The following is a 17,366-nucleotide window of genomic DNA, read 5'->3' as shown; positions in this document are numbered from 1 at the left end:
AGGGCAAGCGTGCTCTGAGCCACAGCCCCCTCCCTTCACTGAAACACGCCACGTAGCAGAGCAGCACAAGGCTGGCACGACGGCAGGGAGCCTCAATACTGCCTCTGCTGCAGCAGGCCGGGAGCAGTGCAGCACTGACTTCTCGATAGCCACACATTTAACGGCTGCCAGCTTTTATTAGAGATCCTCCTATAAATAATGGGCTTTGATAGAGCAGGTTTAGGAGACTATTACTGTAGCTTTTGCTATTACTGTAGCTTTTACTGTTTTCGGCATAATCAACACCAGAAAAACAAAGAAAATTTCTGAGCCCTACAGCAATTTTAAAGCTGCTTAGGGGACGCTGCACAATGATCATCTATGACTTCTTTCCTATTGAGAGAAATAATGCTTCTCTAAACAGAGTCTAATATTATTTCATATGGGAAGTATTTTACAAACTGCTGCGTGGATCAGAAGATGATCTCAGGCTTTACACAAATAAGTTGTAAAATTCTTATCCTAGTTGAGAAACTGCTGTTACAACTACGTGTTAAAGGCACCAACCACTCAGAGGTTATGGCTATAAATTCAGCTCTGATTTCATGACTTCTCTAATCTTGTTTCTGAAGAGATTTCGTTTAGTATTTGTGAAGCACTTAATTCTGGCTGTGCTTCTTATAGTACTCTACGCCTGCTTTGTCAGTTTCCCTGGCACTCAGGAAAACAAACAGTTCTGGGAATACGATCTCAAGTCAACACATTCTTTAGGAGAATGAGCTTTTTTAAAGCATCGTTATGTCAACCAACAACATATGAAACATAATTAAACATTACACAGCCAACTAGAGATTTGCTGCATCATCCAATGACTTGGAGAGGCTTAGGTTAAATAAAAAAAAAATCAGAGCATCCATTTAAGAATAGATTTTTTTTTCCCCATTTGATCAGTGAATAATAGGAGAATAGGGGCATCCCTTTTTTCACTACATTGGAAATTATTAAAGATGACATTCAACTTGCACTAGTGATTCTCAGCTTGAACTGAGAATAAAAAAAGCAGACAATGAAGACCAATGCCAGTATCCCTAAAGCAATCATAGTTAACACATGATTATTTCTCAAGCTGCCTGACACTTCATATCGAGTTTCAGTTGTTGAGCAGGATTACAGCATACTATAAATTCTATGTCACCCCAACAAGACTGCAAGGGATGAAGAGAGGTATAAATTTGCCATCATGAGATGTAACTGCTCTTACACCACTCTTAGAAACGTGTTCGCTCTATTCAGTTGCGATGTTCTCGGCCATCCATTCCAGGAAGCAGCACAGTTTTATCTGAACTAAGATTTTGACATGCATACACGGAAGTAAGAAGAGTACATCATGTCTGGCACTTGAATTTACCACTGTACATCTTGAATGAGACAATTTATGCAGCCCATATGCTACTCGTAGGCTTGTATTAAGCGGTATTTGCTTCAGCTGCTGTATTCACACTTTCGCAATGAAAAATGGTGTTACAGTGGGATTGCATTTTATTAAGAAACATTAAAAAAATTAGAGCACAGGAATCCATTACTCATATTACACAATTCTCATCAAGAATTACATTCTGTAAGATCCCATAGACACAAACTCAATAGCGCTAAACCCCATCACTTTCATGCAATTTTCATGAGCACAAACCTTCAATAAACAGGAATACAAGTCATCTCCAACACTATTTCCCTGGCAACTGTACTCTGAAGAGGATGAGTGGTGACTGACAGTGCTGCAAATGCTTCCAAAGGTCTCTTTTGGCCTGTGGTAAGGTTCTCTTGCATATATGCAAGATGAGCCCTGAAACAGTGCTGTGCTACCCAGGTTACAGTTCTGGGCAAGAGAACATTCTAGTACTACATGTTAGCACCCTCTTAATCCCCAAGGAGACATCACCAGCTCACTCTCTCTGGTTCTGCCGGGGTAGTCCAGAAAGACGTCTGCCTGCATATGCTGGATGATCCAGCATTTTAGAGTTTGAGCACTCTCATTTACCACACCTGTATCACAGGGCAGTCTTTGCTCTAGGTGTTGTATGAAAGCAGCGCTAACGACTTGGGAAGAGGAGACATCACAACGGAAGATGATCGTTTGAGCTTAAGCCTCTGTAATTCCTAGTCATTTACACAAGCTTCCAATACATTCCTCACAGAAGAATCCTCTGTGTAACACAGCAAAAAAAACCAACCAAACAAAAAAAAAAACCTGATGCATACTTGCTCAAAGTGATGTAGAAGCCATTGAGGTGCAGCATCTGAAAGCATCCAGCTTAAGAGTACAGGTAGTACAGCCAAACAGGTAACACTGCCTTGTATTGCCTCCACAAATCATTACACATGTCCCTCAAATCTTCAAAGATCTGTCCTCAAGCTTACATGGTACCTGCATTTCCACGGTAGATAGTTATAGTAACAATCCTCATTACCAAGACATTGATCTTGTGCTCTCAGTACTATTGACATAGCATATTTGAAGGCACAGCTGTTGTACACATTTAGAAGGTATTCTGTGACTACTTACTATTATTTAGCTAAGTCTCTTGTGCCTTCTAGTCCAAATCCTGTCTGTGGTCATCCTTTTCTAACACACTCTCCATTTCACAACCCCATGCAACAAGCCAAACACAAAGTCTATAATCAAGGATTTTAATAGCACTGGCCAACTGAGAATAATAAAAACAAGTAGAAAGAAAGTAATAATAAAGGCTAAAGTATCATGATAGAGGAACCGTTAATTCCTGCTAATGACATGAGGTAGCAAGCTGACCATGTATGGGGCTGAATTTTTTTTTTTTTAAATATTCTGAACAGCAGAGAATTCTTGCAGATTCATTAAGATACTGCTTTTATTCAAAAGATAGAAGCAGAAAGTACATTAGAAAAAAATGTTAGCTTTGAGGCTAACATTTGTTTTCTATTTGGACTGACACTGAATTAAGGTACTTCTGCTCGAATTCAGTGTTTGAACAAGCAGCAGGCAGAATGCTCTTCTGCTGAAGGAAATAAGTATTGTGGTAATTTAGGAAAATCATGCCCCAGGAATCTGATCAAATCAATAATTTATGTGCTGCATATGGAATGTAGGCAAGAACCAAGAATCAGAAACAAGATCAGCCAGTGGATTGGTTTATAGCCACTACTCCACTGCCATCAAGAATGTGATTGATAGACATCTGCAGAAGCCACCTGGCACCCAACAGATGCAGTTCAGACTGCATCAGTGCCCACTGATCCCAATCAGGATCAGGGCAACATTGTCGCAGTCAGCTCTGTTTTAGGTCTCAACCCAAAACTACCAAAATTCATGTAGAACTTATCTTTTGATTCCAACACAAGTTAAAACATGCATTTTAAGGGAAAGAATTAGCCCAAATGACAATACTAAAAAAGTAAGACCACATTCCTGATCACTGTCTATAACTGGACTGAAGTAAAACAGATGTTCTGTTTCTTTTGTTCTCAAATCACTTGAGCATTTACACTTAAGTGCAGTGTAGGAACATTTCTGGAAGCAGAAGTTTGTAGCTTGAGTGTAACTTTTCCACTTATTGGTTGATTCATTATTAAAAACAGGTTTGTACCATCCTCAGTAACCAAAAAAATTGCTAGAAAAATAGAGATTTGAAAATACACTGAGTTCATGTGTACCAGGTACTGTTCTCTAGTGTAAAATCGGTTTGTAGTTTATGAAAAATATCTTTCCTTAAAAAAGCATAGGCTTACAGTTATTATCACTAAGGTGACAGAATTCCTTCAGTACCTATTAAACATTATACTCTGGGCTTTTTGACAGGTGGGTCCTGCAGGCTGAACTTCGGAATTTCACAAGAAGAAGCAAAAGGGATTCTTTTGGCTGACACCTTCTTCCCAATTGTTTCAATCTGGAGAAAATGAAAAAAGCACATTAGCAAGTAGGCATGGCAAACTAACAGAGTTATACAGGCAGAGCAATAGTGAATTGCTAACTAAATACAAGGTCACAACTACTTTTGAGGAACACCAGAATAATGGAAGCTGTGAAGCACAGTGTGTCCAGGGACAATTTGAAAGTACAAGTGCAAAGAATTTTTAAAATCAGCTTTCCACTTGTTCCCATTTGGTGATTTATATTAATGCATCCTCTCTGAGGTAGTATTCATGTGCTTCAGCTTCCACAGAACTATCAGTTCAAATAACGCCATCAAACATTACTGGATATTCAGAAAGCATGTGCTCAAGCCTTCTTTGTTTAGAGATCTCTATCCAGAGAATCAGAATAAAGAAAAGCTGCCACCTCTTTCAGGGAGTGGATTGTTTCTGAAATAATTAACTCTGCAAGGCTAAAAGCAGCTAACTGTTTAAGAGAAAGTTAAGATATACAAAGAAACCAGGCCCTGCAAGATTCAGAAAGGGAGATTTTCCATAAATTCTACATTAGATTACTGTAAGTTGGTAGGATGAATTAGTAAGAATGGGGCTTACAGAGGACAAAACATCAACTAGCAAAAAATAAAAGTAAATAGTTCAGATGCCCACTAAGCAAGAACAGCTTTCCTGTGATACTTGCTAAGTATCACAGGGTGGCTTGAGTTGGAAGGAACCTTGAACCCCATCCAGATCCAATTCCTTGCCATGGGCTGGATCAGGCCAATCCAACCTGGCCTTGAATGCCTCCGGGAATGGGGCATCCACAACTTCTATGGGCAGCCTGTTCTAGTGCTCCACCACCCTTTGAGTAAAAACATTTCTTCTTAACAACCAATCTAAGTCTCCCCTCTTAGTTTTAAATCATTCCCCTTTTGTCCTATCTCTACCATATCCTGTAAGGAGTCAGTCTCCCTCCTGTTTATAAGCTCCCTTCGAGTTCTGGAAGGCTGCAGTGAGGTGCTCCCAGAGCCTTCTCTTCTCCAGGTAGAAGGAGCCCAGCTCCCTCAGCCTTTCTGCAGGGGAGAGGTGACCCTCCCCTGGGCCTGCTCCAACAGCTCTGTCTTTCTTATGCCAAGAAAGTACTGCAGGTCAGACACAAAGCATCAAAAGATAAACTATTTAACTTAAAATACTCCAACTATTTAAAAACAATAAGTTTAGCAGAAACTGAATGAATATACTTAAGACGGACATACAAGTTAACTCAGCATACTCTGAAAAAGAGTTGTTTAAGCAATATGTCCTATTTGCCTATAACAGCTTCACTGTTATGACCACAGCAGTGGATTGGTTACAGCAATTTTTAATTAAGTTACTTGTAAACAAACTTATGTTGTTCAAGCAGGGGTAAAAATAGAAGATAAAGAGGAAAGTCTGTGGCCATTATGCAAGTAAACAATGTACTTGGGAATACATTATATGAAACAACTAAAACATGCATCCAATCCATCTTGCTGATTTTCTTGTAGTCTTGTTCAAGGATTTGGTAATTGTAGTATCAGTCAAGTTCTTTGTCTGCTAGAGGTGTTTCAAGACATGCTTATACTACTGAATATTGATGGCATAGTCTAACATAGCTTGATTCTTTTAGAACAGCATGAGATTTCAAAACAGGAAGGTACTGGAGGAAGCATGTGCTAGTGGAGACTTAAGTAGAGACTGATTTAAATTTAAAACCTCACATGAAGATAACAGCTTCCCCATCCTTGCTATTCAATCACTGCAGTGAGCAAAAGCAGAAGGATTAAAGAAATTCCAGAAGAAGCATCATCAAGCTGGTTACCTGAAAGCCAATGACTTGTAGCTCATTATGAAGATCATCAAGAACTCTCCTACCATCAAATATAAATGCAGGCTTCAGCATCTTCTTGTGAATACGCTCATAATCCAACTCCTGTGAAAGGCAATTAAAGCAGATAGAGTAAATAAGTAGCCTAACACAGCCTTTTCTTCTTCAGTTAAAAGAAGATGGACAAATGTGACATTTTTACCTTAAACATGTCCCATTCAGTGCAAATTACAAGGGCATGAGCTCCATCACAGGCTTCGTATGGATCTTGACTAATAGTGACCAACCGAGACACTGTAATAGAAGGAAAATAAAGTTTTGTCCTGCAAATATCTTTGGCATCAATCTGGTGCACCTCAGCAAGAGAGTCTCCTTTGTCACCTTACTCAAACAAAAAGTCTTGGGTTGCTCATCTAAACGTGTCTTCTGTCAGAAGATTTGTCACTTTGATTTTGTTTGATGAAAGCAGCTTGTATCCAGCATCCAAATAGACACAAAAACACTTAAGTGTCTGTATCCTAAGTTAAGCATTCAAATTTAAAAAACACAGTCAAAAGCATCTCTAGAACTGGAAGTTACTATTAGCTGGTCAAATGCCAACTCTTATAAAGGTCACTGCTTGTACAACTAACTGCTGTGATGTTAACTCTCAGTTCACACTACTGAAAATAAGTCTCTATGTATACTATGAGCTGCATTTGTTTGCCTCACCAGCTGCCTACAGGCAGCCCTCCCATCATCCTCTAATTCAAGGGTACGTGAAGCAGCATACACCCTCCTCATCACAGGCCATTTCCTTCACCTTTGGAAAGAACCTGATCTAGGTCTTCTCCCCTAACCACTCACCATCACTAACCTGTTTCTCCCACATTACGAAAGTAAGGAAAGGGATCTCAAAAACCCTTTGCTTCTCCAAGAAACTTCTAGTCACAGGTAAGTTCTTTAAAACTTTCAGTTCAAGGAACAAATTAGGAAGCAATGATGAATTAGGAAGTATACAGGGCAGGACGCTCTACAACAAATTCCAGAATTATTTCTTCACTTCTAGTTTACATAGGCAGACAAGATAGGAATTGGAGAGGAAAATGAGCTCACAGAACAACACTAGTCTCTCTTACTACAGAATGTTCTTGTTTCTCTTTCCTTAATTTACACAGAGAGAAAATTATTTTCTATGTATTCAAGTGAGTATTTGTCAAAAGAAAAAATATATCATAGTACAGAATTAGCATTAGTCCATAGGAGCAGAGGAGAAAGGAAGAAGAATTACAGTAATCTTCTGAGCTAGGGCAATCTTCCATTTTAATAAATGTAACCAACAGCACATCACTGCCATGGTTAAAATGAATACATAGTATTTAAATAGGCCTTTTGTATTTTGAGCATAAAGTTTCTTCTAGCTGTGGTCGGGGGAGGACGGTGAGCATGAAAATTTGATGTGAGCATCCTTACCTTGGTTATCTTCTGAGACACCTGGATGTGAGAGATCCAAGATGATTTGTTCCTTTGGTACTTTAGGGTCATAGATATGGAGCTTTGCTCCTTCATCCATTAAATACTTGCTAATGTAGATGCTGGATGACTCTCTACAGAAGAGAATTAAAAAGTCAAAGAACCAGCTAGTATATTTTAATAATGCAAGTATTCAAGTGTCATGATACTCAGTGTCAGAGTATTATACTGGTTTTACATTAAATGTCTTAGCAATAGTCCATGCCAGCAGCAAAATATAAGTCTTGAGAGAGGCCAAGGAAGTAATACAAAAAAAAAAAAAAACCACACCAAGTTGCATCTCTTCTGCTGATGCATGTGAGAGATAGATACTAAGTCCCGGCACTCCTACTGACCATAGGTAACAAGGCATCACTCCTAAGTGTGCTATGCAAACTGCCGTCGGAGAGAATTTTATCAAGACTGCCTCTTACAGAAAGAGAGAATTAACCATCTTTGGGGAAACAAAGATGGAAGTTGGGCATCTAATAGCAATTTGAGTCAGCTGCAGAAGTGTTTGCATTCTTTACTATGAAGGGAAGGACTCAAGAAGCAGTTGGTGCTTTTGCAAGTTAGGGACTAAACACAAGAAGTTATCTGCTTAGCTTCTGAATGATTCAGGATGTTGCAGAGATCAAGAATCAACTGTCTCACCCACTTAAGAAGCACTATAATACAAATCATTGATTCAAAAGAGGTTAAGGATCCTGTATCTGATCCATTTTTGTTAACAGAATTGAACTGGTGGGTTTAGCTGCACAGCTGTAGTAAGCATAGGAAATCCACGTTAATTAATTGAATTCACTTTCTTACCTTGTGTCCCCAGTATCTTTTTTGAATGCAAATCCTAAAATAGCAATCTTCTTATCAGTGACAGTATTGAACAAGCTGTCAATAATACGGGAAGCAAATCTCCGCCTCTGATAATCGTTCATGTCTATTACCTGAAGTTAAATAAAATACTATGGCTTAGAAGAGAGCCTTTTTAAACTATAAACTGATTCTACTAACGATCAAGCCAAACTAGCCACAAGAGTTTAGGTGCTTGAGAAATAAAGTATGTTTTACTGTCAAATAATCCAAAGGGAAGTTCAGCTAACTTATAAACTTGAGACAGATACAATTTTAATCAGTGACTGCAGACACACACCATCTAGTTGAAAGGCTAGGGGTTTTTTGTTTGTTTTATATTTAATTGAAAAAAAGAAATCACACCTGTCCTATTCTAGGCAGAAATGTAGAAAGCAGTTGCAGTGTCAGAGTGCCTGATGTTACATGGACGTCCCTTTGCTAGGCCTACACTTCTCTACATGCCTCTGGCTACTGTAAGAACTCTAGATCTTATAATTTACATTAACAGATTTCAGTACACAAGACTCACATTGCTAAAGCAGACTTTCAAGTGCCTTGTTTTTGATATCATATGGAAGTGCATTCACCCAGCCCGATTGTTCTAGTGCTTTCCTCCCAGCGTGCTGTACACTTTGACCCCCAGCCTTTAACACATATGGCACCAGATCACCAGTACAACCGGGAAAGAATGCTCCTCTCCCAGTCAATATTTACCACAGACTGAAAAGAACTATTCTTCCCTATTGATTTTGAGATTTTAAACCCAAAGCAGGAATTAACAGCAACCCACGAAACAAGGTATAAACAATACAGTTGAAGGATGCTGGTGAACTAGGTTTCTTCAAGTAAATGAAGTGAAAGCAGTGAGATTTTGTAATTCAGTGGGGTGTACTAAATGGAGGAACACAACAGGCAGTGAGGGGCAACATAGGGATAGCAGGTGACAGGGTAAGAGAGACACTTCTTTCTGTATGTTCAAGTGCTGGAAATTTCAGTATTAGAGAACCTTGTCCTGCCCAAAGGCCAGACAGACTAAAATAAGGATTCTGGGACTGCTCTGATCAGCATATCCTTCAGAATTTGTCCAAGGTCTCCCATGTACATGCACAGGACTGAACTACTGACATTGCGATGCTCATATTGCAAGGAAAGGACTCACAGAGTTGCTTATTCAGGTGCCTATGTGTATTACAGGATGACCCAAGCAGTGTGGGCTGAGGTAGATAGATCTCTGCAAGTTGACATTGCTCTGAGGAAGCAAGAGGTGCAGGTAAGAGATCATATTACATGAACACAGCACTCTACATTATCCTAGCTGTGGCTAGGCCTAGGTTGGCCTATTCTCCTAGGTAACAGATAGAACAAGAGGTAACAGCCTCAAGTTGCACCAGGGGATGATCAGGTTGGATATTAGGAAAATTTATTCTCTAAGAGTTAAGGCACTGGCACAGGCTGCCCATGGAAGTGGTGGATTCACTGTCCCTGGAGGTGCTCAAGAACCATGTAGATGTGGCACTGAGGGACAGGTTAGTGGGTACAGTGGGAATGATTTGGCAATTGGACTAGATGATTTTGAGGTCTATTCCAGCCTTAATGATTCCACGAAAACACCCACATACCCTTTTCTCTGTAAGTGTTCCTATACATTTGAGCTGCCAAAGATATCAAGTAGGTTGTCTTCTCAGAGGTATACTTGGAATCAAAAAGTCTAAACTGAAATTGTCTCTTGTCTTTTTCAAGACAGTATTTTTCCCCTCCATTGTTAACCATGTTATCTTAGTAAGCTGGTGAATTCCCGCAGCTCCTGCTGCTCCAGAGATTGTCTATCATCTCTTCACATCTTACACAGATTAAAAGCAACACTTGAACAAATCTCAGGGTCTAGACTTCTCTGCTGTACTAAAGCACCCAAGTCCTGCACTAAATCAAGCCCTCCTGGGCGCTCGCACAAGGTTCATGCAGTATGTTAGTCTCAGCTCCAGTGGCAGTACTGCAATCCTCTCTATCCTCTCTACCACAGACTAGACTATCCTAATGAAAGCATTTATGGAACATACTAAACTGAACATCTTCAGAGGCAGAGAGCATAAAACCCAAGTCTTTCTTGTCTCAAGCAGTTGATGTAGGAGTTGCAAGCAAGTAACCAGGATGCTAACTAGCCCCTGGCTGGAGGTTAAGCCATATGAATGTGACGTATAAAGCTACTAGACATTGCTGATTATACAAGAAGCTGACAAAAGTTACAGATAACACTGTGAAGATTTTCTGAGACTGTGTTGTAAGTAGAAAATTGAGTGACATCCAAGTGTTGGATAACTAGAAAGCAGTATGAGGGACTTTTTGGGGAATGGACTCCTGCAAAGCCAACAGAGCCAGGTTATGCTTGTACTTCAGTTTTTCTGTTATTGTTTCTAGACAGCTTCACAATTCATTTGGTCCACAGAAGTTAATTAACTCCGAACAAAGCCTAAGATCCCATGAGTATCAAGTTACATTTTTTTAGGGTTCTCAGCCCAACCCCCAGCATGACAAGCATTTTTAAGGTATCTGTGCCTTAACACCAAGGCACAGAAGAAGCATGCGTGGATAATGCTCTAAGGCTGAATACTGAAGAAATATAATTCTGTCAAAAAAATAAAGAAGTTTAAAACTTGTACCTGTTGCCAGTAGCGGGCTACTTCAGGTAAGTTCAGTGCCTCACAGAGGTACACTAAATTCAAGACATCTTTCTGAAAACAGCTACCTCCAAACCCTGAAAAAGAGGATTGTTATTTTAGAAGTGGCTTGCATTAGCAAGGTACTATTCCAGTCCAATCTTTGTAATCAAGTAGCTTTTGGCAACCATTGACAGCATTATAGTTTTCCCTCCATCATATCACTGCTAGTAAGTAAAAAACCTTATCAATCTTTCAGAATCAAACTCCTCAACCTGCTTTTTGTCAGTTACAAAATCCTAAAGTTTGCTTCAGATCCCATCTAAGTCAAAATAAGATTTAAGCCAGTCTCAGAGAAATTAAAGAACCTTTAGACAGCAGAATTATTGACTTTTTTTTTAGCAGCACCACCTAGAGAGGTATGAATGTTTCTGAGAATAAGCATGTAAAGGGGAGGTTCTTTCCTCCTCTTCCTCCAAATGGCTATCTAATCACAGGCAAGAGCCAAAGATCACAAATAGCTAAGGGAGGTTTGAAACAATTAATAGAAGTATCCTTGACCCCTAGAACTCAGTCCCAGAAGCAGCACAACATAGGCTGAATTATAATAACCTAATGGGAATTTTGGTAATGTATCTACTATTTACTTTCACTCTTGCATGTACTTAGAAATGACATTCAATAACATTATTTTCAAGTCACACTTTCTAGCATGAAGGCTGTATGATTTGATCTCATTCCATAAATCCCAAAGTTTCTTGTACTGATCACCAAAACCACTACAGAATAAGTCTAGATAAGCAAATTAATTCCAGAAGTAAGAAGTGGCTATTATATGTTCTAGAGACATCCCCTCACCTCTTGCCACTAGCAGCTATTCCCAAATAAAACTGGGAAGACATTTTGCAGAGTGCCATCATCTGCAACACTTGGGGGGGGGGAGAAAAAAAAAGGCTTTTCACTCACCAACACTGGCTTTGAGAAACTTATTTCCAATTCTTTGGTCTGTTCCAATAGCTCTTGCTACTTCTTCAACATCTGCTCCTGTAGCTTCACACAGAGCACTGATTGAGTTAATGCTGCTGATTCTTTGGGCAAGGAAAGCATTAGCTGCCTGAAAATTTACACACAAAAAAAAAAATAGTAGAGAGTGCTTAATTCTTCTGGAAACCAGGATGCCCACAGATCAACAAGGAGCTAGGTACTAGAGTAATTCCTCCTTCAATACTATGTAGCTCTATTGAGACACTAAAGAGCAGTAAATGAGAACTATTACACTCCTGACTGGCATTTACGTAAGCATAATAACATAAGTACTTAAGTCGCAGACTTGGAAACATTTTATGGAAGTAGCTGCTCTACTGGCAGCTAACTCTTATTAATAACAGGAATAGAAGTAAGGCAAGGAGTTGATATCATCTATTAGCTCAACTGAGGTCACTGGAAGAGATGAATATCCTTTGACATATACTGGGGCCTCCAAATCCCAGATGTCTTTCCTATCTGCACCACCCAGTTTCAGTAGATGTCTACCTAAGAGCTTTGTCCCACTTGCATCCTTCACTGACTGCAGTAACAGCAATGAGTAACACTAACCAGTTTAGAGAGTTCTGACGACCAGGTATTTGTTGTGAGGATTTTTTCTTTAGGCACCCAGTGCTCATAAACCGCACAAAGAGCACGGACGGCTTTCTGTCCCTCTGGGGAATCATCGCCACCAATGAGCACCCTGTCTGGGTTTTTCAAGTCCTTGATTGCTGTTCCTTCTGCAAGGAACTCTGGGTTAGACAGCACCTGTAAGCACAGAGATGAAGTGTGAAATAAAGAACAAACAAGAAAAACCTGGGGGGAAAAAAAAAACCCACCCTCCTCTAAAATCCACACCTGATATTGTGCTTACTTGCAAATCCAAGTTAGGCTTCGTATTAGCATCAAATATTCGACGAATGCTCTCCGCAGCACGTACTGGAACTGTACTCTTCTCAGTGACAATTTTATAGCCATTTGAGTTTTGTACAATTCGTCTAGCACAAGCTTCAATGTATTTCAGATCAGCTGCTCGGCCTTTTCCCATTCCGTAAGTCTTTGTGGGAGTGTTAACCTAGTTACAAAAACATGGCCAGGGAAGAAGTGTTTTCAGCCTCTTATCATTTTCACTTATTCAGCAGGTCTTGCGTTCTGACAGATGCTTTGCTTCCCTGAGCCCAGTTTGGTCCTACATAACAATTACTCTAGCTGTGATATCAGATGAACAGCTATTAGCTGTCTCAATTACCCATTTTGTCCTCACTGGCCTCTATTCAAAAAGAATTCAAACAAGAGCAATTCATAGCAGCTCTGCAGGCTGCTGTGAAACTTAGGCCTTATATTCTAGACACAGCAATAATTTCTTTATGCTTACAGACAGTCATCTTTTGTTTCCTGTCCCACATCAGAACTATAATAATTCCATGTGGAATCTTGCAGCTAGCGAGGCAGTTACGCTTTAAACCTAAGTGTAAAGTTGCTGGAAATCATTACAGTGAAGTGCACAGAAAACATGCAGGAAGGCACAGTTAGATTAAGACAGAAGATCCTTCTCATTACAAACTCAAAGAAACAGCAACAATGTGTAAAGCACAACAGCACTTTTTTCAGTCCATGACAGGAAGCCAGGTGGCAATACATGGGTTGTATCAGTGGCAGTCATCCAGCCAAGCAGCATTCACTCTACCCCTCAATGGAGAAAAATACTGTCAGAAAGAGAGCTCTGTACTGAGGTGCCCTAACAAAGAGGGGACCAAAACAAAGGACTTCGGTCAAAAAAAACCTCAACTGTGACCTACCAAAATGAACAGAAATCAGTTCTTTCAGGCTCCACATTATAAACAATGTTATCAGGAAAGGTTATGCTGCTTATGTTTGACTGAACCTGCTTCCTAATGATGTCAACAGCTTAGAAATACTAACAGGTTTAATGAAAGATATTAAGGGAAAATCCTGCCAGCTCCTATTTCATTAATTCACAGGATTTTCAAATCTTCTAGAAATAAGCCACCTTTGTAACCAGTGATCAGACTAGGATCTTACACCCCTATCTAGGAAACATAAATATTAAAATCCCATGGACCTCAGTACACTACAAAGACTGAGCTGCACTATATTCTGCTTTAAGGTCCCCTGTATCTAACCAAGACAAATATCAGCATTTTCATTTTGACTTAGGGTCTGCTGGTCTACCAAGTACTCTCCTGGCTAGAGGAAACAAATTGCAAGATAACATTAATATGAAAAGCTTACTTACTACTTTTCCCACAGTACACAAAATAAACAAGGAGTCTATGACATGGTGACACAACATGGCTAAATGAATCTTCTGAGAAAACAGAGGACTCTTTCTAACAAAAAAGCAAAACAGCAAAAAGAATAAAGACAAACACAAACTTACAGAAATAAACACAAGATCAGCTTCTCTGATGGCATCATCAATACTGGTGGAAAAAAAGAGATTTTTCCCTCGACAGGACTCCACCACTTCTTTTAACCCTGGCTGGAAAAAATTAAAAAAAGCAGTTAAGGTAAATGCTGTACATTAATCACTCAGGGCACATAGAACAGTAAAACTGCATGTCCAAACAGACAATCTCTTTTCAGATACAGAGATGTTTTTATTCCACGTTGTATGTTTTCAGCCTGTCAAGTGTGAAGTAGTGCCTCAGCAGCTTCTTATAGGAGAGAACAAAAAATAAAGCCAACAAAAAAACACAACTGTTTCTTAGTCAAAACACCTAAACCATAGTCTCAAAGATCTCAGCCACACTGAGCTGCTATTCACACAACAGATTCTAGGCATCACATGCTTAATGCTATTACCATGAGCAACAAATAGCATCTCTACAAGTGGTTCTTTAAGTAGATTCAAGAATGAATCTTACAATATTCCCAAGGCTGCAGGCAAAAAGAGGTGTTCATAGCTCTCCTTGTCCCACAGCTACACAATCCATGATCTCCTAAATTAATGAGCTCAGATCTAATGAGCTGAGTCAGCATTCAAAATAAATATTCTCCCATCAAATTTGTAAGCCCAAACCCTATGGAAGAAAGGTAGAGAGACAGGAGATAAAGACAACTCCTTTTGTCAACTGCCCATGTTTGAACAAGATTAAGTTCACCACAGAACCACACCTGCACAGTGAAAGCACCACAGGAATGATTTGATGAGATTCTTTCCAGGGTTTACAGCATTGGAATACTTCCCTTTCTCTTAACACCTCCATTCACATGTGCATGAACAATCCTCTGTAGTAGAATGGACTATGGAATGTTTTAATTGATCTGTGACAAATGTTTCCAAAAGAAGCCTTTATGTTTTGTTTGAAAAAAAAAAAAAAATCAAGAGTGACATACTGTAAACTGGTAATCAGTCTCCAGCTTGCAAGATGCCCATCAGGGCAGGGGTGAGTAATTGCTAGGAAGGCAAAAGTTCACCACACAGTGAGAGGAAAAAAAAAAAAAAAGAAATGAAGCAGAAGCTTTGTTGTGCAAGACATTTTTGCTGTCTCACTTTATACCAAATATTTAAAAGAAGAGGAAAGCAAAGGTCAGCATAAGCAGACCAACCCATCAGACATTCCAAGTGTAACCTTTCTGGGTACAAATAAAAAAGGTAGCTCACTAGAAAGTGAAAGAGTTTCCTTGTACTTTCTGACACCGCAAAGAAAAAGTTGAAACAAGTACAAATTGAGAAACAAACAGAAATCCCTCTGTGTGTAATGACTCAAATTTACAATGGCCTGAACTAATTCTTGGCAGTTTTTGTACATTCTTTGTAAGTAAGAGACACCATTCCAGGAAACAGATGTGTTGTTTTTCGTGCATGTGCTGTGGGCTTTAAAGAAAAAGATTAGTTTTAGTTAAACTCACTCAGTCTAAGTGTTAATACAAAACAAAGTACCTCCTTTCATCATCTTCATTCAAATCCTGCCTGCTAATTTGAGCATTACACACATTTTCCTTTGAATATGTATGACAAAGGAAGTCTACTTATCTCAGTTCAGAATCATACTATAGGCTTGTGGCTTTTCTCTCTTGTAAGCCAAGTCTTAGAGCACAGGCAAGAATCAGAAGACTACAATATGATTGAGCAAGGTCCCAGGAGAAAAGTCAGCATCATTTAGCACAACTAGAAAAACAATATCATTTTTCATTACTAGGCTCTTGGCATAGAACATAGGTACCTTCCTGCACCAGACATATTAAATTATTGTTTCAAGAAACTAGTTTAAATGAGTGGCAGTGACACATGGCTGCTCCAGAATGCGGTCTCTGAAGGACACCGCTGTGCCACACTTACCAAGCTTGGTAAGTGGGCCACGTGAAAGCGCCGTGTGGTGTGAGGGAAGCAGAAGCAGCACAATTAAGACAATAGGAGGACAAGTTTACCTCGTAGATGGGGAGCGTGTCTGAATTCCAGGCATTGATTCTAGCCTCGTTGACATCTACAACAGTGACTTGGATTTTGGGACACATCTGTGCAATAACACTGCAGGTTGGCCCACCGACATAGCCAGCACCAATGCAGCAGATCTTCTTAATCTCAAACATGATTGCCCTAAGAAGAGGTGGGGGGAAGAAAAGAACCAGCAGTTACAAATGGAAGTCGCCTGCCGGCTATCCGAGTTAAAGGATCTCGGACCATCAGCGCTCTTCTACTGGACTGCCACAAAGAAGCGTTTTCAGGAGAGCGGCTGTTACGGGGTGAGCTGCCATTTACGAGGACGGCTTTCAGATCTGCCCGCGCCAGCTTCTCTCCACGGGATCCAGCGCACTCCGACCACTGAGGAAGCGTTTCTGCGGTCGCTTTGAAACCCGGCAGCTTAAGCAGCGCCTTTCAGCTCAGGAGCCGCCCGGGCCGTGGGCCGCAGGGCGCTGAGGAGCGGCGGGCAGCCCCGCGCCAGGCCTCGCCCGGAGGGGTGGGCGGGAGGCCGGGCCCGGCTCCACAGCCCCTCGGCCAGGAACGGGGCCGCCACCCCCGCAGCCCCGCAACCGCCCCGGGGGAAGAGGCCCTGGCGGCCCGCCGGGACCACCAACCGCGCCCCGAGGACTCACCGCCTGCGGCCGCGGGTCCAGCCGAAGCGCCGAGGCGGAGATGCTCGAGGAGCTCAGGACAACGCTCCGCTAGGCGCAGGGCGGCTATTTAAAGGGCCGCCGCGGGGCTGAGTCGGCCGCTTCATCCCGGGGAAGCCGAGCGAGGCCCGGCCCCGGCTCCTCCCCGCGCAGCCGCCCCGCCCCGCCGCTGGCGAATAGGCATCGGACACCTCAGGCGGCCCCGCGCAGCCGCCCCGCCGCCGCCAGAGCCATGAGGGGCCGCAGGGCCCCCGGGCTCGCCTGGGGTCTCCGGGCATGGGCTGGGCCCTGGCGCAGGCGGTTTCCCTCGGTTCCGACCCCGGGGAGGAGGCGAGCGGTGCCGCTGCCGCTGCCCCCAGCACCCCGGGGGGCTGTGGCAGGCTGAGCTGCAGCGCCGGGGCTCGCGCTGTGCCGGCCGGGCGGCTCTGGCGATCACCTCTCCCGCCTCGGGCGGCTGTCACGAGAGAGATGAGTTCCGGCAGCCAAAGATGCGCGTGAATCACTTCTGGTCTCCCAGCAGCGTTTGCTGGAAAACAAGAGTCATCCTT

General features: G+C 41.5%; 1 protein-coding gene across 1 annotated transcript; it reads right to left on the bottom strand.

Moving 5' to 3' along the window:
* On the bottom strand, window positions 1,496-16,965 carry UGDH (UDP-glucose 6-dehydrogenase). Its single transcript, XM_021394335.1, has 12 exons — window positions 16,801-16,965; window positions 16,135-16,303; window positions 14,141-14,242; window positions 12,614-12,814; window positions 12,310-12,507; window positions 11,680-11,827; window positions 10,717-10,811; window positions 8,021-8,151; window positions 7,169-7,302; window positions 5,919-6,010; window positions 5,711-5,821; window positions 1,496-3,902 (listed from the first exon to the last, which is right to left on the bottom strand). Exons 2-12 carry the CDS (start codon window positions 16,294-16,296, stop codon window positions 3,792-3,794), a joined length of 1,485 nt encoding a protein of 494 aa, XP_021250010.1. The 5' UTR covers window positions 16,297-16,303; window positions 16,801-16,965; the 3' UTR covers window positions 1,496-3,791.

Source organism: Numida meleagris, chromosome 4 (genome assembly GCF_002078875.1).
Source record: "Numida meleagris isolate 19003 breed g44 Domestic line chromosome 4, NumMel1.0, whole genome shotgun sequence".
Taxonomy (NCBI): Eukaryota; Metazoa; Chordata; class Aves; order Galliformes; family Numididae; genus Numida; species Numida meleagris.
Note: the sequence above shows the minus strand (reverse complement) of the source record. Positions and strands in the feature narration are given on the sequence as shown.

Excerpts from the sequence above, each read along its gene's own strand:
- UGDH (XM_021394335.1), bottom strand. The coding sequence starts at position 16,296 with ATGTTTGAGATTAAGAAGATCTGCTGCATTGGTGCTGGCTATGTCGGT. Across the intron at positions 10,812-11,679 it reads GTTTCTCAAAGCCAGTGTTG|GGTTTGGAGGTAGCTGTTTT; the intron begins GTGAGTGAAAAG and ends CCTCTTTTTCAG. Across the intron at positions 3,903-5,710 it reads TACAAGTCATTGGCTTTCAG|ATTGAAACAATTGGGAAGAA; the intron begins GTAACCAGCTTG and ends CATTTTCTCCAG.